This window comes from Anopheles arabiensis, chromosome 2 (assembly GCF_016920715.1).
Source record: "Anopheles arabiensis isolate DONGOLA chromosome 2, AaraD3, whole genome shotgun sequence".
Taxonomy (NCBI): domain Eukaryota; kingdom Metazoa; phylum Arthropoda; class Insecta; order Diptera; family Culicidae; genus Anopheles; species Anopheles arabiensis.
This window is the reverse complement of record NC_053517.1, coordinates 111,153,447-111,178,206: the sequence shown is the minus strand read 5'-3', so window position 1 is coordinate 111,178,206 and position 24,760 is coordinate 111,153,447. Positions and strand designations below refer to the sequence as shown.

Below are 24,760 nucleotides of genomic sequence, written 5' to 3'. Positions count from 1 at the left end.
AATCCTATTTTTGCAGTTCCGGGAAAACGCGTGGAAAGGGAAAGTTCATTGTTTCGCACATTAATTCATCATGAATTCTTGTGAGTACTAAATTTTCCAAACGGCTGTTGGTGTACTCCTCCCTACATACCTTGTTTGGCACACTGGATGGTTACATTTTTCTTGCTGGTCAGAATTTACACCTTTTCGTTGAGGCGACTGTTAAAAATTCAAATTATTTACTTGTTTAACTCTTTAAAAATGATAAAAAATCACTTTAGTGATCCATTCATACAACAATACATTACGAAACAGTGTGAGGGAGCTAATGTACTTTTAACAAAAGTGTCGCAATAACTTTTCAAGATTGCTGACGTGACAGTTTGTTGATAAATTTCACATTAACGAGATTCATAAGCCTGTTTTCGTACAAATTGTCATGCAAACTATCAAACACTCCTCTAAATGTTCTCAAAACTGAACATTTTCGATTGCGCTCAGGACAGCTCCACCCGGACGCCCGTTTCGCGAGGCGCAATTTGAAAACGAGCTGAAGCGTTTCGGCTCAAGCGTTTCGCTCCGTCTGTCAACTTTCCCATCTGCGCTGCTAAATTTTGCTACGAGCCGTGTAAAAAAGTCGTGTGTGCCATCGTAATTTTGTACGTTTAACTACCGCCTCTTCTTACCAAAAGTAAGTAAAACTGCGACCGCTTGTCCCCACCCACCGGGGACACCTGAAGTTTTCCCTCCCGGCGCGCACTGTGTGGCCATTTTCTGGAACGGAAGTTTGAACCGCAATTTGGGGTGGGATTTTTTCTTCTTCCATCTCTCACCCCGGTGTGACGCATCCGACACACACCCCGTGTGTCCGTGTGACGGTGTGCGTGTCTGTGTGTGTGCGCGCGCGCCTGTGTATGTCAGGGCAGCCATTTTGAGAGAGAGAGTCTTTGGGCGACGACAGCGAAGAACATCAGTTCGGTACGGTCATTGGAAGTGCGTTCGAACGCCGGTTGCAGCAGCAATTTCCCGTCTGATTCCCGGTCCTTTAGGGGTAGGTTTTTCCGAACGCCGCAGAGCCACCGGTCTCAGGTTGGTGCACTTTTTGGAGGGGTTGGGATGGGTGGCACGTTGCTGTGTTTGTCCAGAGTTGCCAAGCGGTGACGGAGGCGGCGGCGACATCGCTGGGTCAAAAGGTGGTGCTGGTGGCCCAACATAACTCTGGTACGGTGTGAGCGGTGAAAAAGTAAGAAAACGCAGCGCACACGCACGCCTCGGAACGGAAGTGGCCCGATTCGATCTCGCGTGAGTTTAACGTGCCACGAGGGAGGGGAGCGATGGGGAAGCGCATTAAATGATTTAAATGTAATTCTGCCAACCCTCTTCATGGTTTCCTTTTCCGCCACTCTGTTGGTGTATCTGTGTATGTGTGTGTGTGTGTTTTTTTTTCATCCCCTTGACTTCCACATGTACGGCTCTGTGTGTGTGGCTGTCGGTGTTCTGCCTGCTCTAGTGTGTTCAGTCAAGGAATTCGCGTGATCTTCGTGACAGTGTGTGCGTGTGGTGCGGGGCCCCGCATTTCAGTGTCCCTACGCCGACCTTTCCTCCGTCGTGCGATTCGTGCGTGTTAGAAACCAAGTGTGCGCGTGTCTGTACATGTGTGCTCGTACATTCGTGTGTGTGTGTGTGTGTGTAGGTTGGTGTATGCGAGAGTTTGTGTGTTAGAGGTGTGATGGGAGAGACTGTGGAAGAAAAAACGACGTCATACGATCGAACGGTGGCAGGCGGCGGTTGGTGACACGCGCGTGACGGTAGAAGAAATTGAAGAAGCGCGACTGGGGCGGTGTGTGTGTGTGTGCACCCAACTTACCCTTACCGCCGGGAGCAGCGGGGAAGCAAAATTCCCGTACGATCACCAACACACGCGCATAATTGGGCGAAGGGTGGAACGGGAGCGAGAATGGGGCTTTCGGAAAAGCTCTACGCAATTTATGGCCCGGCTGGTGAGCTGACAAAAAATAGCTGAAACAGAACTTGATTTGATTATCGATAGATGATGAAGCATGCCGCGAAAGAGAGCGAGAGAGAAAGAATAGGGAGCCAGAGCCAAGCAAGAGAGAGCGAGAGAAAAAAAAGTTGGACGTGCAACCGAAATCCACACACGACGACACCGCAGTAGGCCGGCCGGATAGAGAGAGAGACACGGTCATGTTGAGGCCGCTGGCAGACCCCATTCCGTCCCCCGTTCCCCGCTATATGAGAGGTTGGGTGGAGGTCGTTCATCTTCTTCGCCTCCGCGCGTGAACCGCGGAGGTTCCATTTTCCCGTCCATTTCTGTCACGGGCCACCACATCCGGCACAGCAGCATAAGTAGAGAAGTACGCATGTTTCTCGGAACAACCCTCCTCATCCTCCGGGCGGTGGTGCTGCTGCTGCCGTCCCGCTTCAGCGTGTGGCCGCTCCGACGGATATGCGCGCGCGAGCTGGGGCGATGAGGATTTTCTAGAATTTTCTCACCCCGCCGCATGCCGCCGCTTTGGACCGGTGTATGAGGAAAGAGAGACAGCGAAAGAGAGCGCGCGCACCGGAGAGCACGAACGGTAAAACGACAGAGTGAAAGGAGGTGCCACACTGCTCGAAAAGAGAAACCGAGCAGCAACGGATCATCATCGCCATCATCGCCATCATCATGTTGGTACACCTGTGTGTGCCATGGAAACGCGAACGCAGAAGCACGTAAGACGCACGCTAGATTGTGTGCAGGTTCGAGTCCCGTTTGCTGCTGCTGCTTCTGCTCGAGAAGAGAAGCGAAAAAAGCAAGAGCACGATGATTGCGTACCGGACAGCAGCTCCATCTCCTCGGTCGGGCCGACCTTTTTGCTGCTATCAGTCGCTCGCGTTTGTGTTCGATTTTGCAGTTTCCGGCCTCGGGCCACACCTGTCCCCCTTCAAGCGGCCGAGAAGGGGATGCGGAGTATGGGGAGCGCGCCGGAAACGCTCCCAGCACTCCCTTCGCACCTTTTTGGCACGCGCCCATATGCACACGTTTCGCGCGTCTCCACCGGGGCCCGTGCGACCAGAATGGAATGGAATGTGCGCGCGTGTGTGTGTGAGTAATGCTCGCTCACACCCCTATTGGCTGCTGGTCTGGTGTGGCTGGCTGGCGAACGATTGGCGATGTTGCGTCTTGCTCGCACTGTCGCTCGCACACAAACACACATTCCCCAATCACACAGTTATCTGCTCCACCTCGCCCCACACAGTGTAAGAGGGTGGAGATGGTGGTGGGCGCCGCCGACCAAGAGCAACCTGATCTCAGTAGGTGTGCGCGCATGTGTGTGTGTGTGTGTGTATGTGCTGAAGCTTTTCCTTCCTTCAGTTCTCGCTGTTTTCGCCGTCGTCAGATCTTTTTTTAATAGCTCTATTTCCCTTTTGCGCGGCTCCTGTACGTGCTCTTCCCATTCGGTCGCATGCGCACTCGCCGATATATATCTGTCCACCCCCCCCCTGTTCTGTGTCTCCCTCCATCCCTCAACAAGGGGATCCAAGTCTTCGCTGTGGGATGGGGTTGAGGGGTGCGTTCTGGGGACGGTGGAGCAGTATAATGGCTGATTAGTTAGCAGCATTGGTGGCAGCGGCGGCGGCGACGACATGCGTCCAAAGGGGTTGAGATGGTGGAGCACTGTGCTGTACAAACGGGGACGGCGACAGCACAGGAATGAAAGAGAGCGAAAGAGAGAGAGTGAGAGAGAAAAACGTATGTGTCTATGTGCACGTCGGTGGAGCTGTGTTCGTTGCCATGTTGCATATGTATATGAGTAATGAGGGGGGGGGGGGGTTAGAACGTTTTCAAGGCTAATTCGATTCCGAAGGTGGACGAGGGTGTGTGTGTGCGTGCAAAAAAAGGAACAAAAAGTGTCAAACACACGGGCGCATGCATACTACTGCGACGCGCACGCTGTGTACATTTACGCGACAACGACGATGGCGAGGGACGCGAGACGGGTAACATTCCCAATTGAGGGCAGCAATTTGAACTAGATGGCTGAAAGGGAGATGCACACAAACACATACACATATTCTGCTTGGTGGAAGGCACGAAGGAATAGAGAGGCGGTCGGCTAATTGGAACCCCCGCGCGCCGCCATTTGGAAGGACATTGCAAAGCGGCATTCTGGTCGAGCTGGGTTCTGGAGCCGGGGCGGAAGGGGCAGTGGAGAAGGCACCGGGTCTCCATTACGACACGATCGCCGGAATCGGTTGCTCCAGCCGGTTGCGCGAAGCTGCTTACACGCGAATGGCCTTGAGCAGTTGCGACAGCAGCACCAGCACCAGCAGCACCCTTCAGTACATTGGCGGGAGCGAGCGAGACACACACACACGTGTGCAGACTTGCCTGGAGAAGAAGAACTAGTGGCCCGCCGACGCCGTTAAGCCCCGACCGTTGGACGCCGTAAAAAGTGCAGTTTCTCCACCTTCTCCTTCTTCTCCCCGCCGCCCCCGGCTCACTGACGGCATCATCTCCATCAAAGGCGAAGGAATGTTTGAACCGATCTTCACTTACCATATTCCAACGGTTTCTCGAAAGCCTTCCCACACCCGCCGCCCGCGTTGGGTGTGGTTTGGTGGAGAAAGTAAACGGCCAATCGCCGCCAGCGCATGCTGCGCAAAACATGCTGATGGAAACGCAAACAACGCACACACACACGCACACAAACGAAAAACATAAATGCGTGTAGGAAGTGTAGGCGACGCGACGCGCCAAACCACATGATGACGCCGACCCCAAAAGGCGTTGGTGGAGGAGAGACTATGGAGTGTGTGGTCTGTATGGAAATGAGATTGACAGCTTCTCGTCCCGTCACGGCACGCCGTGTGTCCCCAAACCGCCTCACTTGCGTTGGCTGAACAATATTGCGTTGGAATAGCCTGGCCTTGCAGCCCAGTTTCGTCAATTCCTTCGATGCGTGCTGGAAAAGAGGGCTTCGCGGCATCATTCAGTGTAAGAGTGATGGTGACAATGATTTAAGGAGAAGCACACATCAAACAAGTCAAACGGCGCACGCAGGAGCCCCCCCCCAGTCGCTGGCGCGCGCGCATTCAATTGCGCGAGCGCACGCTTAACGGCTTCAAGAGAATGGAACGGCGTGGACGGTTTGGTTGACGTTTTTCGGCCATATATATTAATAAACCTTCACCATCACCCCCAACAGCAGCGCTCCTCCTTCGGTTTGCGTGTGTGTGTGGGAAGGAAACACATTGGCCACGGGTCCAATGCCAACACACACACACATCAAAAGAAGCTTGATGACAGCAGAAGACGGTCAGCGAGGAGGTCATCGCTATCGATAGCCGTCCTAGGAGAGGGAATAACTCAACGTGCCCCTGTGGCAGGTGAATCGGAGGAGAAGGTCTTGTTGGAGGGTGTTCCGTCCAGTGCTTTATAGTGAAGAAGCTTGTATACTCAAGATAAGAAACAGTCCACGGAACCACCAACGGAACTTGCCATCTACCTGGAATTGCCACCCCAAACTCCGGTACACCACCGATAAGACGTACGAATCTCTTCCCCACCACCGTCGCAATAGGCAAGAACAAGTGGCGGATTGGTTGCGGGAAACTGGAGCCGTCCGGAGTTAAAAAAAACACACAATCCTTGGTGGACAAATGGCGACGAAACTAGAGGGGAAAGAAGCTGTTGTTCGGGGGCTGTGTGTACTCACGAGTGTATATATGTGCCTAAACTGATATTTTTTTCACTTCTCGCCCCTGGGACACCCCTTCCGGGCAGGGCAGCCCGTCCGAAAGCTGTCCGATTGCGTATCTAAATTGCTTCCAACTATTAACGGTGTCGTTGCGGTCGATGTGGCGGGTTGTGTAGTGGAGGATAGGTTGTTTGTTGGTCTAGCGTGCCGAAAAGGGAGATCCCTGTGCGATCTCTTCTCGGGTCGCCTTTCGGGCACTTTTCGGGCGTCGTTTAGAGCGGAAGGGTGAGCCAGCAGCCCCAAACTCTAACGCGCGTCACCTTATTTACCCTACTGATTGCTCGCCTGTAGCAAATTGTTTTTCTGTACGTGGCGATATTGCATAACTCGCCCGGTCGCTCGGTCGCTCGCTCGCTGACGACAAAAGCATTATCACAGATAAGTAATGAACCAATTGGGGAGGGCAGTGTGGGGAGGGGAGACAGTGCGACACAACTGTGTCGAATTGCGCCGCGGTGACTCGACTCGGCGGCGCGAAGGCACGTGAACGAAATCCGCTCCACGAGCACACGAGCAAAGAATGATGAATTTTTCCTCGCAGTAGTGACACAATTCCTCGTCGAGATGAGCTTCTTGTGCTTGTGACGAAACAACGAACAAACACAGAGACTCACAAACACACCCACGGAAAGGAAGACGGAAAAGGACACGGGGCGCGCGCACACTCCATTATAACCTCCGGCACTTCATTAGGGATGAAATTTTAAATTGCTTTGCCGTGTTGTTTTTTGCTGCTTTGTGCCGGCGAAAAGCGCGAGTGACGCTTGTGTTGTGATGAAAACTTTCCTAAAGGATGCTTATCATTTGCGCAAGAAGTGCAGAAAGGGGGGGAGGGGCTTTTCCTTTCCTTTCGGCTCGCTGGTTCTCGCTTCCAGTGCTTTTGTTCTTGTTCTTGGCTTGGTGTCGCTTGTTGTTGTTGAGGCGCTCTCTAGCGCACATTATCTTAGAGCGAGCTAAAAAAGGGGCTAAATATAAAGGAGCCCTTCTTCCCCTTCTTCCAGCATCCCAGCAAGGGGTGGAAAGAGCACAAGAAGAAAAGGAAAAAGCAACTCCCACTTTCCTCGAGTGCATTTGACGTTGCTTATTTGGATTTTTTGTTCCATTATTGTTGCTGGAAAAGAGGTTCCATCATTGTTGTTTTTTTTTTTTTAATGTCGAAGAGAAAGTATCTGTGTGTGCTTGTGCTTGTGGCAGTCATTTGCGCGGTCTCTGTGTGGCCAATTTTATCGCACAAGTTATTGCAAACCCTGAATGGCCATTGAATTTTAATGAAGCTTTCGGTGCGCCCTATAAATAGCGTAAGAATGTCCCTCTCGTGGGAGGGTCGTTTTTTTATTGCGCTGGTAAGAAAGACCTGACCGCAAACGCCGGCTCCGATAGAAAAGGATAGCCCGCCCAGTCTCCCAGGGGGTGTTGGCGAGAGGAGGGAGGGAGGGAAAAAGGGAGAGAGAAAGCAATGAAGCAACATATTGTATAACGTTGCACAACGGACAACTACACTGGCCGTGCGCGCGGTGTGCTTGTGGCCAATGGAGTCCTGCCCAGTGCTGCAGCACTGGACTGCTCAAGAAGATGCGTCTTCCGTCATTTAGGTGTGTGTGTGTGTCGTGCTAAATGCGCAAGGCTCTCCAATGCAGCGAAATAATGAAGATGACACAGATGAAGAGGAAAAGCCTCCGGTGCTTTAAGGCATAAGGACCGCTTGCATGCTTGTGTGTGCAGACTGCTGAAGAAACATCTCGACTGCTGCATAGCAATAGCACAAGAAGGAAAAGAAGAAGAAGAAAAAGAAGAGAGCCTTATGGTGGAGCATCGCGCCATCATCATGCTGCAAATGCGAACCTTGTTGACTTAGGTCCTAATCATGCTGGATCCTTCATCCAACAAAAACAATATGCGATTTCTGGCTTCTGTACGTGTGTTTGTGGGTGTTTGGTGTGTTGGTTCTCACCTCAAGGGATATTGAAGTCCGTTCTCTGGAGAAAAAACACAGGAAAACTGGTCCATCGTGAAACCTCTTTGTGCAAGAAACAAGACCAAAAAAGGAAAAGTGTAGCGTAATATCATTTTCTCCTTCCACAACGCAACGCTTCGTCGGTTGCGTTGCTCCGAGAGCAGATCCTTCTAACAGAAAAGTTGGCAAAAAACCACACGAAAAAGGAAAGAGATATACAGGTTGGTGTGATCCTGGATGTGGAGCCCGGAACACGTAACACCGGAGCATGGAAGGAAAGGCTGCGCCGTCGCAGTTTGACCAATGCGTTATCCTAGCTCGCTCTCTCTCTTTCTCTCCGTTGTACGGTTGCAGCTCCAGCTCCAGCCTGGTAGCAAACCAGAGCAGGACCGGGCTAGGTCTTTCTTCCCCCCCATTTGCTCGTGTTCACGACCATATTGAAAGAATGTGCCAGAGATTGTACCGTACCCCGTGTGGTGTGTGTGTGGTGAATCGATCGATCGGGTTAGCAAAAATAAAACCACGTTGCCTTTGATCATTAAAATCGAGACGATGGGGGTCGTTTGGATGTTTCAAGAGGCGTTGAGGCGTCCTCCTAGCGCTCGCCCGAATCCATCGTTCCGAGCAGGCTGGGGCTAGCTCGTTGTCAAGGAGGCTTGCTATGGAGATGCTCTAAAGTCGCAATCAACGAGACCTTTGGTCAAGCATCCTTACTACCGTACGCCGAATGTAAGTGGAAAGGCCGGATGTCGGATGACCGACCGCCGCACACAAACCGAAACGATCCTGGCCATCCTTTTCTACGGCCCAATCTTCAGCTAACCGGAAACCATTCCCACAGAAAAGGATGTATTGTAATGTAGGGGGGGGGGGTCCACCATTTCCTCCACCTGACTTGAAGATTCCTTGCCAGTTCCCGTCCACCTCCGTGAGGCCAAACCTTTTCTCGGTCTACCGTGCGCACGCGCATCCAATAAAATCATATTCTCGCGCTCGGTTCCCCACCGAACAACCACCACCACCACCACTCCTTACTGCAAACCATGCGCTCGAAGCATTGGTGTTTCTCTCGCCAGCAGCTCTCGTCGGCCGGGAGCAATTGGGGGGATGACCGTGTTTTTTTGTTTCTAATGCGTGTGTGATTGTAGCGTGCGAGAGGGAGAGACAGAGCCAGTCCAAGTCCAAGAGGGATCAGCAAACGGAATCGCGTAGCAGCATAACAGCAGGCGCTGATGATGTTCAACATCCCCCCAGAAAGAGAGAGAGAGACATAAAATAGATAGAGAGAGAGCAAGATAATGAAAATATATGGGAAAGCAAGAGAGAGAGCGAGGCCAGAGCGACACCGTCCCAGTGTCGGTATTTTTGAACGCACGAACGCGGGGCCGGTTCGGGACCAACCAACTCGGCAACCCAGGGCCAGTGTGTCAGTCCCGGAGTTCGTGCGAGCTTTTCACGACGCGTTCGGTTTTCTCGCTGCGTGCGTTCTGCTGCTGCCTTCTGCCCACTGTGTGTGCGGTGTGTGTATCTATAGTGTGTAGTTGGAGAGTAGGCTGGTACTCGCGTCGCCGTGTCCCCGTGTCGGTTTTTGGTGGAAGAACAGCGGCTCGCCCGTGCAGAAACGTGTAGGTTTTCCTTCCCCCGGGGTGTCCCATCCGTCCCGAAAGGTGTGCAGGGAAAAGGGAGAAAGCAGTGTGGGGGGGGAGGAGGTAGAGACGGCGGTCTGTGAGAAGGGCGTGAACGCAGAGGCTTTCTGCGTGTGCAATTTGCCCGCTGCAGACACAGCCCCATGTCTCGTCGGGAAAGAATTTGCTCGACGGCTGTCCCCGCCCCGTCGCTCTTCTACCCATCTTATTGTTTTCCAACCACCCTTCCACCAACAAGCGAAAGACACACGAGTTTCGCATTTTCGCCTACCCCTCTGCCCCGCCCATCCTCCATCAGTGGCGTCAGTGACGATCGCCGCCGCCGTCGCCGCATCCTCCCCCGTTGGTGTGATAAATTTCATGCGAGGAAAAACGTCTGCCTGGCTGCCTGGTTCATACTTTTTTATAGACGGAAGATGGTCTTCTTTTTCTGCGCCTTGGGGCCGTGCAAAACGGCGATGCAACGGATCGAAGATGGCGGCGTGTTCTGGGAAAAAGGGAATAAAATTCCGACACTGACTACCGCGCAACACTTCCTTAGCAACAAGAGCACCACTTTGATTGACTTTGAACCTGCAGGAAGAAAGCGGTGGAAAACTCTCACCACCGTGCGTGCGTGCGTGCGTGCGTGTGGATCTCTCTTTTCCGTTTTATCAGTGTGTGTGTGAGTCGGGTGTGCTCCTTCTGCTCTACGCGGGAGCTTCCTCCGGGCAATAGGCCAAACCATTCCTTTCGGGCTAGAAATTGCGTACGTTCTGAGGACAAACCTCTACGTTTGTATGTGTGTGTGTGCGTTTGTGTGTGTGCGCGTGTGCAAAATAGTCTCGGCGGCTCCAAGAAGCTTGGACGGACGGACAGAGTTATGCCTGTGGCGTGTGTGTGTGTGTGTGCTGGGTTAGGGAATAGTATGCATTAAAGAAGACGAGTACGTCACACGGAAGCAAATGAATTTGAAAGCTAAATTCAGATCGGAGAAAATCGATTTGGGGAAATTCGGTGAAGATAAAGCATTTGGTGGATGTGCTGAGGTGTGTGTGTATGTGAGAGAGAATGAGAGTGAGCGAGAGGGAGAGAGTATGCAGACTGTGTGGAACCAAGAGGTTTGCCAGGCTCAGAATTGTGTCATACGTCATTTATCAGACTTCACCATGTGTCCAGATGAAAAGACAATCAAATGTGTGCCTCTGCCTTAATACCTGGATCTAAATACTATTTGCAATACTTTTAGCAACTCATATTACAATTAGAAGAAGAATCTACCTGATCTGTTAACAAAAGTTGCTTCATACCAGTCAATTTGACCCGTTAGCGCGATGTCCTCATGATCGGTTTATGGGCGTATAATCGATTCTGTGAGCTTGCGCCCGGTATCGATTTTTCACCTCGTTTTTCCAACATCATCATCATCATCGACATCGACATCTCTACCTCTCTGCCTGCGCCTGCTTTGTGGTCTAGATAAGATCTGGAGCTGTAGAGCACACGCAAGTACTCACACACACACATGGTTTGGGGGTTTATCGAGCTGCTGGCTCAGCTGAGTTGAAGAGGAGATGATTCCCAGCAGAAAACATAAAATATCCATTTGGAAGAGAAAGAGAAAGGGCGTGAGAGAGAGAGAGAGAAAGAAAACTCTCTCTGGGAGAGCAAGAGAGAGGAGAACATTGGCCAGAATCAATCATCAGAAGATGCCGTTGTTTTCTCGAACATTGTTGGGCTGCGGAATCGGTAGAATCAATACACAGGCAGCAATCTATTTCCATCACGCGCCATTCTTTACGTGCTCCCTTTGCCGGGAAATCTACGAAAGCAGCAGAACGCGACCGAAGTGTAGCCGTTAGTTGCTGTTGCAGATGGAAAACGAACGACGTCTAATGGAAAAGCGGTGGGTGCGCGCAGAGAAGCGTTGATCGAAAATGACAAAGAGCAGGGCGACTCGAATCAGACAGTGGAAGAAGAAGAAGAAAGTCTCCAACCGGGCTCCACACTGGATGTCATCCAACAGTGCCAACGGCATACACGCACCATCATGGCGATATCAAACGATGGCGCATTCGGCCGCGGGACAAGCTGTAGGAGAAATTGAAGACGCGATTTTAGTAGAGGCACACCTCAGAGGGCCTGACGACGTTGGTCGGTGACGCCGGTAAAACTTTTCTTTTTTTATTATATGCCCGATAAAAGTAACGCCACACAATGCATCTCTGTGTGTGTGTGAGTTGGACCCGGACCAGCTTCATTGGGGAGGTGCAATTTTCATTTCCAATGATCCGATTTTCGTTATTTTCGGGGTAGCCGCCACATGGTCGATGGTGTGTGTATATGTGCATTTTTTTTTCTCAAACGTTCCCCAGATTGAAGGAAAGTAGCTTCGCTTCGAAAAAACGAATTGCGGAATGTGAACGGAATGCAACAAACGCACACACACGGAAAGCGGTTACGGATGAAGATACCACCACGTTAACGGGACAATTCCATTCGAAGCGCGAAGAAGGAATGGAATGATGAAACGGAAACTCTCCAAACACAGGGAGGATGATGGGAGAAAAGGAAACGGCAGCATAGACAAAAATTGTGTGTGTGGATGGGGTTGCATGCGTCGACACCGGCAACGGCAGACAAGAGCAGACAAAAGCAGCACTCGTCGTCATCAGCCGAATCATCAAACTGGAGCTATGCTGGTGGATCTCGCGAGAGACCCCACCGATTGGTGTGTAGAGAAGACCGGAGGCACACTCACCAATATCTGCTCGGATGCAATATCTGCTGCCCGGGAGTCATATTGCTGTGGCCGAGGCTTTCGAGAAATTCTGTTGGCGCGTGTGTTGTTGCGCTAACGCTCTGGATGAAGTGAAACATCCGCTGGCACGATGATGATGATGATGATAATTGCATCTCATCTTTCCAGACACACAGCATTCCCGTCCAGCGAGACTGGCTGGGCTTTTCTCTCTCTATCTCTATCTCGCCTCGTCTCTGTCTAGTGCATCGCTCACAAACCAATGGTTGGGTCCGGTGCAATCGGATTTCCGATCCGGATTGTTTTTCACGCGCAGCTGGCTGCCCTTTAGTGCCTTTTTCAGGGCCATCTCATATCACACACACACACACACACACACACACACAAACTCGAAAAGTCCAGCACATATATGATAATTGTGGGAGTAGTGAGTGGGATGGGCGAGCGGTTGCCACCGTTTGCGCGCAGCGGCACTGGTGCTATGTATTTATGAAATTATTTTTTATTGATTTTCCCAATCGGTTCCGCACGCGACGACAACGAATGGCAATACCAGGGGAGGCAGGGAAGGGGGACGCTACTGTTCCGCTTCCGCATGCTAACGCCTTGCCTAGCTGGGCGCGCGTGGGCAGAGGTCGGACCGCCACCAACCGGGTCGGGTGGTTGATTTCTAAAAGCGCGACGACGGTGTTGTTATCGAGATCTCATTAAAACTTTTAACTGCTTCTCGAGGGCCTCATTTGTCGAGCGACGAAGGGGTTGCATTGGTAAATGGAGAATCAACTGCCCTCCACTCCCCATCATTCCCGGGGTGCCGTTGAGTCAGTAGTCAGAGTGTGGCATTGAATGGTGTGACGCCTTTTGGGGTGTGCGCATAAAGCGCGCTTAACATGGACCTCCTTTCGGGCCGGTTTCTCGCATTATCCACTGGCTGGAGCGAATTGGAAGGGTGGGGTGGCCCGTAATTGACGATAGTCGCGCGCGCGCCCGCTCTGTAAGGCGATGGAGCAGCATGGTTGTTAATGGCAACCTACCATCACTACCTCGCACTTACACAAATGTGTACCACAGCAGCACCACCACCACCACACATACACACGCCTCATGCAAACACGCACGGATGACTCACTGTTGTATGGTGGCGACTGACGCGATGCCGTTTTGGAACAGTGTCACCAGAAGGGAGTCATGCACGAGAAAGGGCAACTGGAGAGATAAAGAGAGAGAGTGAGAGCGAGCAAGAAAGAAACAGGCCGATTGAAAAGAGCGTGTTAGTGGGGATAGGCAATCGACCGCCGTCTTTTTTTCGATTAGTTAGATTAGGAACGTCGCAACGACCGGAAGACGGTTCAGAAGGGGCCCTTACCAGTGTCGGCAGAACTTACCGGAGAGAGAGGACAGAGAGAAGGTCTGTACCGATTTGGGTTCAACACACACTCATCCGTTCCCAAGAGGAGGTGAGGTGAATAACACTGTTTGTGCTGGATGAATGTTTGCGCTTACGTCCAACATTGCCATCCCCCTTACCCCACTCCTTTTGGCTCTTGTGTTTCACAAGAAGGAAGAGGAAAATAGTTATTTTAGATATTTTCATTTTCCTCATATTGTCGGGCATGACGCAATCTCTGCCGAGGGGTACGATTCGATCCGATCCAGTCCACTACTCCCCAGAGGGTGTGCGTGCGTACGTGTGTCCTATTACCACCGATGATGCTTTCTTCAAAATAGTCCAACGCCAACGTCGATTTCTTCCGTCGAGTGTATGTGCGTCTTCCGAGTGCGTGCAAGCGAGAGTGTATGTGTGTGTGCGTGTGTGTTGTAAATGATGGTGTATGTGTTGGTAGAGGCAGATTTTCAACGTTTTTAATCTTCCCCGGTCGCCTAATCAAACATTCAATTTTGCGGTTCCTGTGTGTCCGCACACAAACAGAAATTTGCCAAATTCTCATATTCTGTGTGTGTGTTGGTGCGATTACGATCCTTTTGTGCTTTCTCTGTCTCTCTCTCTCTCTCTTTCTCCCGTTCTTCTTCTTCACCACCGGCCTGCGTGACCTCCGGGGTTTGACGCATCTGTCCCGTGTCGGATTACGTCATCATCACCAAAGAAGCGCCGCCGCCGAGAAGAGGAATCACGTTTCTTACTTATGCGCTGGCCGTCGCCGCCAAACTGCAAATGCGGCTGTACTACGCCTGACCCTATCTGTGTGTGTGTGTACGAACAGCCAGTGCGACTGGGGTTTTATACGTTCTTCTCTCTGAGTGTGTGTTAGTAGTGGTGCAAGGGACCTTGGATTTGGGCAAATGAGAGTGTCGGCCCGGGAATGTTGGCGCCCCCCGGTTGTGTGTTGGCGTGTTAGTCATCGAGGACCGCAAATTGTTCCGCATGAGCCGTTGGAAAATATGGTTGGTGTTGATGCAAATACGGTCCTACGGATGCTTCTGGCCACGCGCTGAGTAATCGGATAAAACCAAACCTCATCTCCTCTCGCTCTTCCGCACCATCCGACAGCTCGTAAATCATCTCTTCCCCGTATTGCTGCTCGACTCGACGATTTATTTAAAAATATCTCTTGCCAATGCAGCTGTATCGAACGATTTTTGCAGCAAAAGTACGAGCTGTCTGCATGAGTGTGCGAGAGTGTTGGGTTGAAATGTGTTCCCTTTTCTGGAGCCGCCGGTCTACTATTTCCAACTGGACGGCAAATCCTTTTTTACACACACACTCGCACACTCGAGAACGCGTGGTGGCAGAATATCGATCAACAGAGCACGAACTGTGCGTCGCAACTGCATCACTCCATCACCACTACGGACCTCCAGCCCTCTTAGTGGTCGTGGTGGACTACTTAGCTCTTGGCACGGTTCGGTCGTGTTGAAAGAGAGCGCAGGCGAGATTTTTTGCGCTGCGCTCTTCCAATCGATACACCCGTTCGCCGCTCGTCACCCCCAGATCGACTTTCCCCAGTCTGTGTTGGCAGAGCGGCAGCCTTGGTGTGGTCAGTGTCCTGAATCCACTGCGGCACAATATTCATCTTGCAGCAACACACCGCAGCGCACCGTACACACAGTACTACACGGTTGTTTGTCCTCCTAACACAGAGTGTGTGTGTGTGTGTGTGTGTGTGGGTCAGCGTGTGAACAGTGTGTGTCTGTGTGTGTGTTTGCGTTGCTATGCGGTGTGGCGTGTCATTCGGCAGTGGCAAAGTCACCGGGTTTGATTGCGTTCGATAGAACAACTAATCGTCGAAGGATCGGGATCTAGCAGGCTTTGCTACTGCTGTTTGTCATTTCCCAGTCAGATGGAGGCCGAAATCAGTGAATCTATTCTGCTGCTGTGGTTAATAATGAACTAAAAGTTGTGTCCCTCGTAAAAGCGGTTAATTGTGTTTGTTGCACAAACAGCAACTTCCCCCCAGGACCGTATAAAGTTTTATGAGCCCTTGTGGTGTTTACGTTGATCAGCAGGAGTGTGTTGCTATATATTTTTTTCTCCATATTCCTTACCTCAGCTCTTTTAATGGTCCATAATCTCGCTAATAATGGCTTCCGTTTCCTTTTATCTCTTCCCCTTCTCCTCGCAGGAAGTTTCTCTCGTTTTAAGCTAGTGAAAGAAAAGCTAATCCAGAACACTCAAAATGTCTACCGTCGACAAGGAAGAGCTAGTGCAGAAGGCAAAACTAGCCGAACAATCTGAACGGTAAGTGTGTGGAGGGGGGTGGGGGTGTATAATCACTCCACCACCAAAACGGAACTCGCTCATTGCTGTGTCCATGTGTCCTACATTTGCTTTCTGTCTGCTTTCAAATACTCTTCCAGATACGATGATATGGCACAGGCAATGAAATCAGTAACAGAAACCGGAGTGGAACTGTCAAACGAGGAAAGGAACCTACTGTCCGTCGCTTACAAGAACGTCGTCGGTGCCCGAAGGTATGTGTGTGTGTGTGTGTGCAAAAACTGGGAACGACCACAACGGCACGTGTGTGATCTAGTTTAATTGACTGACGGTATGTGTTTTCTGCTCTATTGTTCTTTCGTCCCCACGACAGATCATCATGGCGAGTGATATCGTCGATTGAACAGAAAACGGAATCCTCTGCCCGCAAACAGCAACTGGCACGAGAGTACCGGGAACGAGTTGAGAAGGAACTGAGGGAAATCTGCTACGAAGTGCTGGTACGTAAAAGAGGCGGTCCTGTGATGCTGTAATCATACTGAAATGCTAATTTTACTCAATTTTCCATCTCTCGCTCTATCTCTCTCTCTCTCTCTCTACACATACACAGGGTCTGCTGGACAAATTCTTAATTCCCAAAGCCAGTAATCCAGAGAGCAAGGTGTTTTACCTCAAAATGAAGGGAGACTACTACAGATACCTAGCTGAAGTAGCCACCGGCGAAACCCGCCACAGTAAGTCCATCCTGTTTTGCCCAATTCGTGCGTGAACGTGCGACGCGGGAGGCACTGTGCTTACAGTATTGTGACGTCTGTGGTGTACCAACAAACGTACCCATGCTCTGCCGCATTGCCTTCCGACGTTTCACAGTCACAAGCTCCAGAACTCCCGTTCTCCCAGTCCTCCATTTCCATATTTACAATGCATCACCCTTCCAATCTCCAACCTCTCTCTCTCTTTATCTACCCTTGCGTTATCATACACAGTGGAAACACGTACTAATTATATTCGCACATCTTTATCTCTTCTCCATAATGCATCGTTTTCCTTCGCTCGCATTCCAACGTACGCCGCCGTGTTACGTTTACGTAATGCCCTGCGCGTGGTAATGCGATGCGCTGCTCTCTGTGGTCGCGCACTATCAAAACCAATCGCCACAAACAGCCGTAGTTGACGATTCCCAAGCCGCGTACCAGGATGCCTTTGAAATTAGTAAAGGCAAAATGCAGCCAACACATCCTATCCGATTGGGTCTTGCGCTCAATTTCTCCGTCTTCTATTACGAGATCCTAAACTCGCCCGACAAAGCCTGCCAGCTGGCTAAACAGGTCAATTATGATGCTTCCAATTCCGAACGCTGCGATTATTAATGTTGTTTCCTCGCTCTCCCCGGGCGACGGCGGCTGCTTACGTTACTCTCGGGCCATGTTGTCTTCAACTGTTTCAGCTCAATCGAAATAATTATAATATACACACAATCTCTCTCATTCACTCACACACACAGGCAAATGCACGCTTTTGGCAAACTCTACTGCTAGTGGTTGCGTGTGTGTGTCTGTGTGGCTGCGCAGTAATGTTGTGGTGATATGGTTTGCGTGTCCCTCCCCTCTCTTTCTGTCTGTTTGCGGTGATATCGGGGTATGCCGTTGTTTGAACTTTTGTTTGTCTTAATTGCCAAGAAAATGCACGCTCGAGCGAGAATGGCACTCGTTTCGAGACGCTCTACCTTTATGACTTTATGTATCTTTAACAACGTGTAGTTTATTGACAACATTTATGTTGAAGCACACACAAAGGACGATAGCAATCCGAGTGTGTGTGTGATCGTTGCTTAGAGTATCTATCTGTGCCGTTTCCCAGTTTTACATGATCTCCTTGCGCTCAACGTTTTTTTCACAATTTCTTCGTTACATCCCTGTGCAAGCTGTGCTCTGTGGTGTACACTCCTCTACATTATTAACCCAAAGAAAAACTAATCCTTGCAAAGAAGAGAACGTATGCAAAGTGGTCACAGGTCACATGTACGCCTGTTCGGCGCAAAAAAAAAAACAGTCTGCACCATTCTGACTCCTCCAGTCTCTCTTTCCCTTTTTTCTTCTTCTTCTTTTTCCTTTAGCTGTGGTTGAGGATTCGCAGAAATCGTATCAGGAAGCGTTCGATATTGCAAAGTCGAAAATGCAACCCACGCACCCGATTCGGTTAGGTCTAGCGCTGAACTTTTCCGTCTTTTACTATGAAATCATAAACTCTCCAGCACGGGCTTGCCATCTGGCGAAGCAGGTTAATGATTGGATTTTCCTTTTACTTTAATCATAATTTTGTCGTGTGTTCTTTTTTTTTCACTTCGTTTTATGATCGGATATGTGTTAGGGTTAGGTGCCTCTATGTGTTTTATTATAAGTTCTTTCCATTTAACACACTTATTTCACTGTTTAGTACTTACTTTGCATAGCTCGCTTTTATCTCTTGTTTTTTGTCTGCCATTCAACCAATTAAACATAGTTTAAATCGTGCAGAAACTTCAATGATTAAGTTTTTGGTTGACAAAATCTATTTGTTTGGTCTAATCGAGTTACTGAGGTGTCACATGTGTTACTAACATAGGAACTATCGGCTGCCTGATGCTGCCCACTAACTACTAACCGAATGCGCTTGCAAGATTTGTACAATCCATCAAGATCCCAGAAACTATTCCTGGCCCAGATGAAAACAATTTAGCCATCCTAACGTGTAATCCCCTAACTCCCCAATTAACTCTCTGTTGCCTGTGCCTGTGCCCTTAATGCAGTTAATATCATAACCGTTGTTGTGCAATTCATCATACGCAAACCTACCGGAAAGACCCACAGATTCGATAGCGGGACACGACCAATTTACGCATCTCACGCATGTATGCGCGCGCAGCTCTGTGATTGTTGTGTATTTTATATATTTTGATCGATTGAAACGTACGTGGCTCAGAACGGAAGCCGGTTGCTGTGTCCGGTTTCGAGCAGATTGACAGTCAGCAAAGCGGAATCATGGTTCTTGCTTTGAGGAACAGTCAACCTGCTAGAAGGAGGAAACCATTTAGAGTGTGGAAAATAATGTAAACTTTATCTTCATTTCACGAAATCCCCTCGCGGCCTCTCTGGATCTCTTTCGGTGGAACTTCCTCGGCATATCCAAACGGTTGGACGGGACGGATGGCTTTGTCACTTGTTTGCCGCTGGACCTGTGGACCTCGATGTGGATTGTGAATGCTCTGTCCCCAACACCCCATCCACCGACAGGCATTCGATGACGCGATTGCTGAGCTGGACACGCTGAACGAGGACTCCTATAAAGACTCGACACTCATCATGCAGCTGCTGCGAGACAACCTGACGCTGTGGACGTCCGATACCCAGGGTGACGGTGACGAACCACAGGAGGGTGGCGATAATTAACCAAACTAAAATTAAAGCGAAACAAAAAACCACACACACGCATACACACTACCAACAACAACAACAAAACAACCAACATAGACACGCAGACACGAAACACGCCACACACACACACATTACACGGTACACATTACACTACCGACACAAACACACACACTTAAAGCATAATAGAAATTCCTTTTGACTATTGATTAATACGAGACAGCGGAAGGGAACCGCCACCATCACCACAGTTGGTGTTGTGCGAAGAAGATGAAGCGAGCGCAGATAAAAAAAGAGTAGCTTCCGCAAAACATAGCAAAATATCGTGCAAGAAGAGCAGCAGGCACCACCGCGTCAGTGTCTCAGTAACAGCAAGTCAGCAGGTCAGCAGCAGCAGCAGCAACAGCCAAACGATGATGGTATGAATGTTGGACTGGAAAGTAGCAAAGAACACACAACACAACACATCAGTCATCGATCGAGGCAGAGATAGAGAGTAACGAAAGCAGGCAAGCCTTTTCCCGTTTGTGCTCCGTGGCCGAACGGAGACGTACATTAGTTCGGTTTCTTGCGAACGAGAGTGAATTCACTCTTGGGTTAGCACAGCACTCAGCGTCAGCAGGTCCGGAAACGGAAGAAGTAGTAGGCATAAAGTAGACCAGCCAGCCAGACAGACGGCCGCGCGGATACTCTCGTCGCTTGTGATGTGTACGTCGTCATCCTTGTGTCATCGCGCAGGAACTATGTGGGTGTGTGTGTGCGTGTGTGGATGTGTGTGTTATGTCAAAGAAGAAGGAACGCCCGAGGAACTGGCATAATTTTGTTGCTTTTTAACGAGCACGAAATAAAGGATTGGTGTAACAATAACAACAAACCATAGCAAGTAACAAGGTGAGAAAAAGGGCACGAAATGAAGAAAGCAGAGCTGTTGCCTTAGCGCTCATTCTGCTCGAACGCATTATGTGCTTATTAACAACCCACACACACACTCGAAACGGCAGCGAGAAAGAAATGATTAGAGTCTTTTTTTAAAAAGCACTGTACTACCTCCGTAGTGCAACAGGAAGTGGGCAAAAATATACACGCACTCACACACTCACACACACACATGCATATTATCAGAAATTGGATGCTTTTCTGAAATCTGGTAAGAGAGAGAGAGAGAGAAAAGAAAACAACATCTCTATCAAAAGCATAACGGGGGCCAATGATGACGAATAATATGCCAAGCAAACCAATCGAAGGCTAAACAGAACAAAGGAAAGAAGAGAGAAAAGAGGCATTAACGTACAGACGAAAGGAAGGTAAAAGTCTAAACGATGAGTGGCAAACAAACAAAACAAACAACTCAAAAACTACATGTTTATAATGTATGTTCTATTGCTATAGTCCCTGTTTTCCTCCCTGGGTCCTGAGAAAAGAAGCAAACAAGCAATCTCTCCCCGCCCTCCCCCCTCCCCTCCCCTATCCACGATTAAGTCTCATTGAAGTGGATGTATATGTGTGTGCGTGTGCGTGTGTGGAGATGTTTTTTTCCAAATCCCCCCACTCACTACTTTGGTAACTTTTATCGATTAATGAATGTGCGTGCGTGCGTGCGGTGTGTGTGTGTATGAGCGATGGGAGGAGGGGGAGGAACCTCGAATACAACCAAAGGATTGGGGGCGAGGGAAAGGAAGTAGCACTTGGATTATTCTGAAACGATCGCGTACGATCATGTCTGTTTGTCTCTGTTGCGGCACACTTGCGTGCCAATTTGCGCATTGAATACTCTTAAGGTTAAGGCACAAGGAGGCACCATTGCGGAGCGTCCTCGGGGGCGCTTTTTTGGATGGAAGTTTGTGTATGTGTGTTCCGTTGAATGATTCCCCCCCTTCCTCCCACCCTCCGAAAAGAAGCGATTGGGGGGAGGGGTCAAATATGCAAAACATATTTATCTAAATGTGTCTTCACAGCAAATGTGTCCCTTGTGTTGCTGTTGCTGTTTCCCGAATTTTGTGTGAGATGGATATAACCCTTCTCCCTTCTCTTTCTTCCCCACTCGATATATGGATCAAACACAAAGCTCTTCTATAAATGTCTACACACTCTACACAAAACCAAGCCAATGAATGTCCACAAATCACAAATCACGTGTTGGCCCCGAATCGTCGTCCTTTCTTCCAGTAACGATTGCACCCCACACGCTCGCACACCAATGGGACCCATGGGACGGAGGACTAGAGATCGCATGGGATCGTAAGGGATGATGTCCACTGGGTGTGTTGTGCTGGCAGAGTGTGGCTGTGTGTTTTCGTGTTTTCGTGTACCAATACCAATCCCCCCCTCATCCATTTCCTCTCTTTTTAAGACGAAGAGCAAAAGAGAAACCAGATATAACACAAATGTTTAAAACGCGGTGAAGAAGAAGGAAGGGGTTTGAGGAGGAAAAAGGTAGCTAACAAACTTTTTAAAACTGTGTACGAATGTGGCCAAGTGACAGTGTTGTTTCGTGTAAAGAAAAACGAGGTGATTTGGGGCTACAAATTGCAAATTAAAACAAACAGAGAGAGAGAGAGCAGGCAAGATAGATGTATATCGTTTTTGTTTTATGCTGTTGCAAGCTAAACACGTTTGTGGCCGCTCAGTCCCCTTCCCTGGGTACGTTGTGGATTAGTGCGAATACCGAGGGGAGGGAAAGAGAGAGAGAGAGAGCGAGGCAGATCTAATCAAGTTGAATGTAATAATGCAGCAAAAACCTGTCGTCTTACATCATTACAAAGCACCATCAGCAAAAAAACCGAGAAAAGCTAGCACGTAGCAAAGGGAAGGGAAGCCTCCGCCACACACACACACACATTTTCCACGTCCCAAATTGGGCCGTTTAAAAACAAAATTCCAGCAATATGTGTGTGTGTGTCAGTATTACCATCTATTGCCAAAATGGTCCGCACATACACATTACCATCACCATCGCACATATGCTGCGGACCATTTCGAGCACCGGAGGAGGTCCTTCCTACTCTGCCACTCAAGCAGGAAGTCCTTCCTGGAAGGGAAAAAAAGAAGCAAAATCATGTTGAAAACGAACATCAAATGGAAATTATTACTCTTGTAAAACAACATCAAACAGAACAAAACAAAACAAAAACAAGCAAGTCGTGTCGTCGTCGTCGCCGTCGTTTAATCAAATAAAAGAGCAGTAAAACAAACATGTCAAAATTGAACAAGTTTACCAAAAGAAATTACCAACAACAACACCCCACACCACCACCGTTGTTGATGTGAAACCGGAAAACAGGAAAAGGAGAAGAATGGGTGGGAACATTTCCCGCCCACAAACACTTTACACACACACATACAAAAACACAAACATACACACATTACGTTGTCCACCACTCTTGACACACTGAAAGAAAGAGATCCGCGCTAGGGAAAATCAAAGCCAACTGCAATGTATGTCCCCAACAAGGAACTAAAGTCAGTACACTATTACTATTACAACAACTACTACTACTACAAGCAAGCAAGCAAGTAAGCAGCAGCGTGTGTTGTTTCCGTGACAAAGCATGGTTACCTTTGTTTTTGCTCTATTCGTGAAGTGAATAAACGCAAACCCAGTTGTAAAAACCATGAAATAATAATGGATGCGAAGCAGCTTTCCCGTATACGTCCCGGCTGTGTATTGTGTGTGTGTTTGGGTCTGATGGGAATAGAGTGGGGGGGGGGAAGCTTTGAAGGTTGAAGCTGTTCGTCTCCGGTGGACGGAAAATGCACACTGTGTGTTGCTATTAAAGGGAGGAGTGGGACACTTTCCCCCATCATCCGGTTCCGGTTCAGTAGTAGCTTTGGGAAGGAAAGGGGCACACAGGAAGAAAAGGATCATGAGAGGGAGAGCGTAAGGGGGAAAACAATCTCGGAGTGAACACGTACACGCGAAAGCTGCAGAGTATAGTCACAACAAGCTAGAGTTTGAGAAATTTGCTTGAAACCTCCACCACTACCATATTTCCTATGTGGCATGTCCCGTAAAAAGACAAAAAGTATGCGTCGGAAGTGATCTTCATTCCCGTTTTCTGCGCTCTTGACACTACTCAAGTGTGTGTCCGTGGGGGCCGCATGTCCCGAAGGCGATGTTAGTGAAACACGTTACCAATTCATAATTAGTTAAATTAATTCATTCAACCATACATAAATCGGACGAATCGTGTTCTTGGAGTCGTCAGAGGAGTTAGATTTTGAAGCCACTTGGAGATCCCATCTTCAGTGAAAATGGATTTTGGAATAGATGAGGAGACTGTTGGAATCTTATTAGAATCGTGTCAGCGTCTCTTTCACTCATTTTGGAGTTAAAACACGGACGATTTTTAAATAAAAGTTTGGGATCGTTACGTTTGTGTGGATATCCAACTTCTAGAACTAGCGGTTGTTCGCGTTTTTTGATAGCCAAATACGGAAGGAAGTCCTTCTTAGTAGATAGGAAACAAACTAACTGCTACAACTACTACAACTACTACTACAAACACTACTCTAGTAGCAGTTACTACTTCGTCCTTATGCCCGCATTCGAGCCGCAGCATCCTTCCTCTTTTAAAGAAACCTACTTCTTTCGTGTACTCTGTCTCTTTCTCTCTATCTATCTCTCTACGAACAAACCAGAAACCGATAAAATTAGTCATACGATTCTACAGATTTGTCGCATAAAGTAGTGAAAACTGCAGTGAATTGTCTCTTTAAAAGCGAATGAAATCTTAAACAGAAGAACATGACATCAACCAAACAGAAACAGAAACGCTAAACCAACGGTGATCGATAGAGTTTCCAACAGATGATAATTGTTCATAGTTTATTGTTTCCGTTCCATTGGTTTTTGCTGTGACAAAATAGATCCCATCATTCAAATGCGTTCTATGTTGATTAAAGGAAAACACACACACACACATAAGCATACAGAAGAGCTTGCACGGCAGTTAGAAACTCGGTTAAATAGTAATAGAAAACAATACGCCACACACACAGAATAGACAAAACACACACACACACGCAGCAGAAATAACACAAAACAACACAGCAGCTAACAACAGCGCAGTTCTTGTTGATAAAATCCTATGGCTCACAGAGCAACAAAACAGGCAAACAAAAAAAAAGGCTATCAAATTTACAGGAAATTGGTACGAAGGTACGAAATAAACGTTTCTCAAGCAGTTTTGCTAACCCATTGATGTAGAACTCTAAATGCAAACGCTCTTCTTTTGGTTTGTTCGTTACCCTAGGATGTGATGAATGGATGCAGTCGGAGTTTTGGTGCCGAACCTCTGTTTGGTTGGCGTTCCGAAGCATAAAACAATTCTAAAGCAGGACAAATAGAGAACACTTAGAACACACACATACACACACAAACAAGCAGTACACGTGACATTACTAGTAAATGCAAACAGAAGCAGCGTCGTGCCCCAGCAATTGTGTATTTCCAACATTCTAAGCTAACCCCTAAAAACATTAAGAACAACAGAAACCAGAAAAAGACTCTTGGAGCAAACAAAAATCCTAAACAGAAAAATTAGAAGAAATCAGAAAGCAGTAAGAAAGTAAGCTAAAGCAACAACAACAACAA

General features: G+C 48.8%; 1 protein-coding gene across 7 annotated transcripts; it reads left to right on the top strand.

Moving 5' to 3' along the window:
* Window positions 1-544: 544 nt before the first annotated feature.
* On the top strand, window positions 545-22,358 carry LOC120898201 (14-3-3 protein zeta). Of its 7 annotated transcripts, none has more exons than XM_040303732.1 (7): window positions 545-670; window positions 15,663-15,778; window positions 15,898-16,011; window positions 16,131-16,257; window positions 16,368-16,491; window positions 17,874-18,037; window positions 19,030-22,358. In XM_040303732.1, exons 2-7 carry the CDS (start codon window positions 15,717-15,719, stop codon window positions 19,183-19,185), a joined length of 747 nt encoding a protein of 248 aa, XP_040159666.1. In that variant the 5' UTR covers window positions 545-670; window positions 15,663-15,716; the 3' UTR covers window positions 19,186-22,358. The 7 variants fall into 7 exon arrangements, with proteins under 7 accessions (XP_040159666.1, XP_040159660.1, XP_040159661.1 ...); XM_040303726.1 differs by lacking the exon at window positions 17,874-18,037 and adding an exon at window positions 16,922-17,085; XM_040303727.1 differs by lacking the exons at window positions 545-670; window positions 17,874-18,037 and adding exons at window positions 903-1,030; window positions 16,922-17,085.
* The last annotated feature ends 2,402 nt before the right edge of the window (window positions 22,359-24,760 follow it).

Excerpts from the sequence above, each read along its gene's own strand:
- LOC120898201 (XM_040303732.1), top strand. The coding sequence starts at position 15,717 with ATGTCTACCGTCGACAAGGAAGAGCTAGTGCAGAAGGCAAAACTAGCC. Across the intron at positions 16,258-16,367 it reads AAATCTGCTACGAAGTGCTG|GGTCTGCTGGACAAATTCTT; the intron begins GTACGTAAAAGA and ends ACACATACACAG. Across the intron at positions 16,492-17,873 it reads CACCGGCGAAACCCGCCACA|CTGTGGTTGAGGATTCGCAG; the intron begins GTAAGTCCATCC and ends TTTTTCCTTTAG.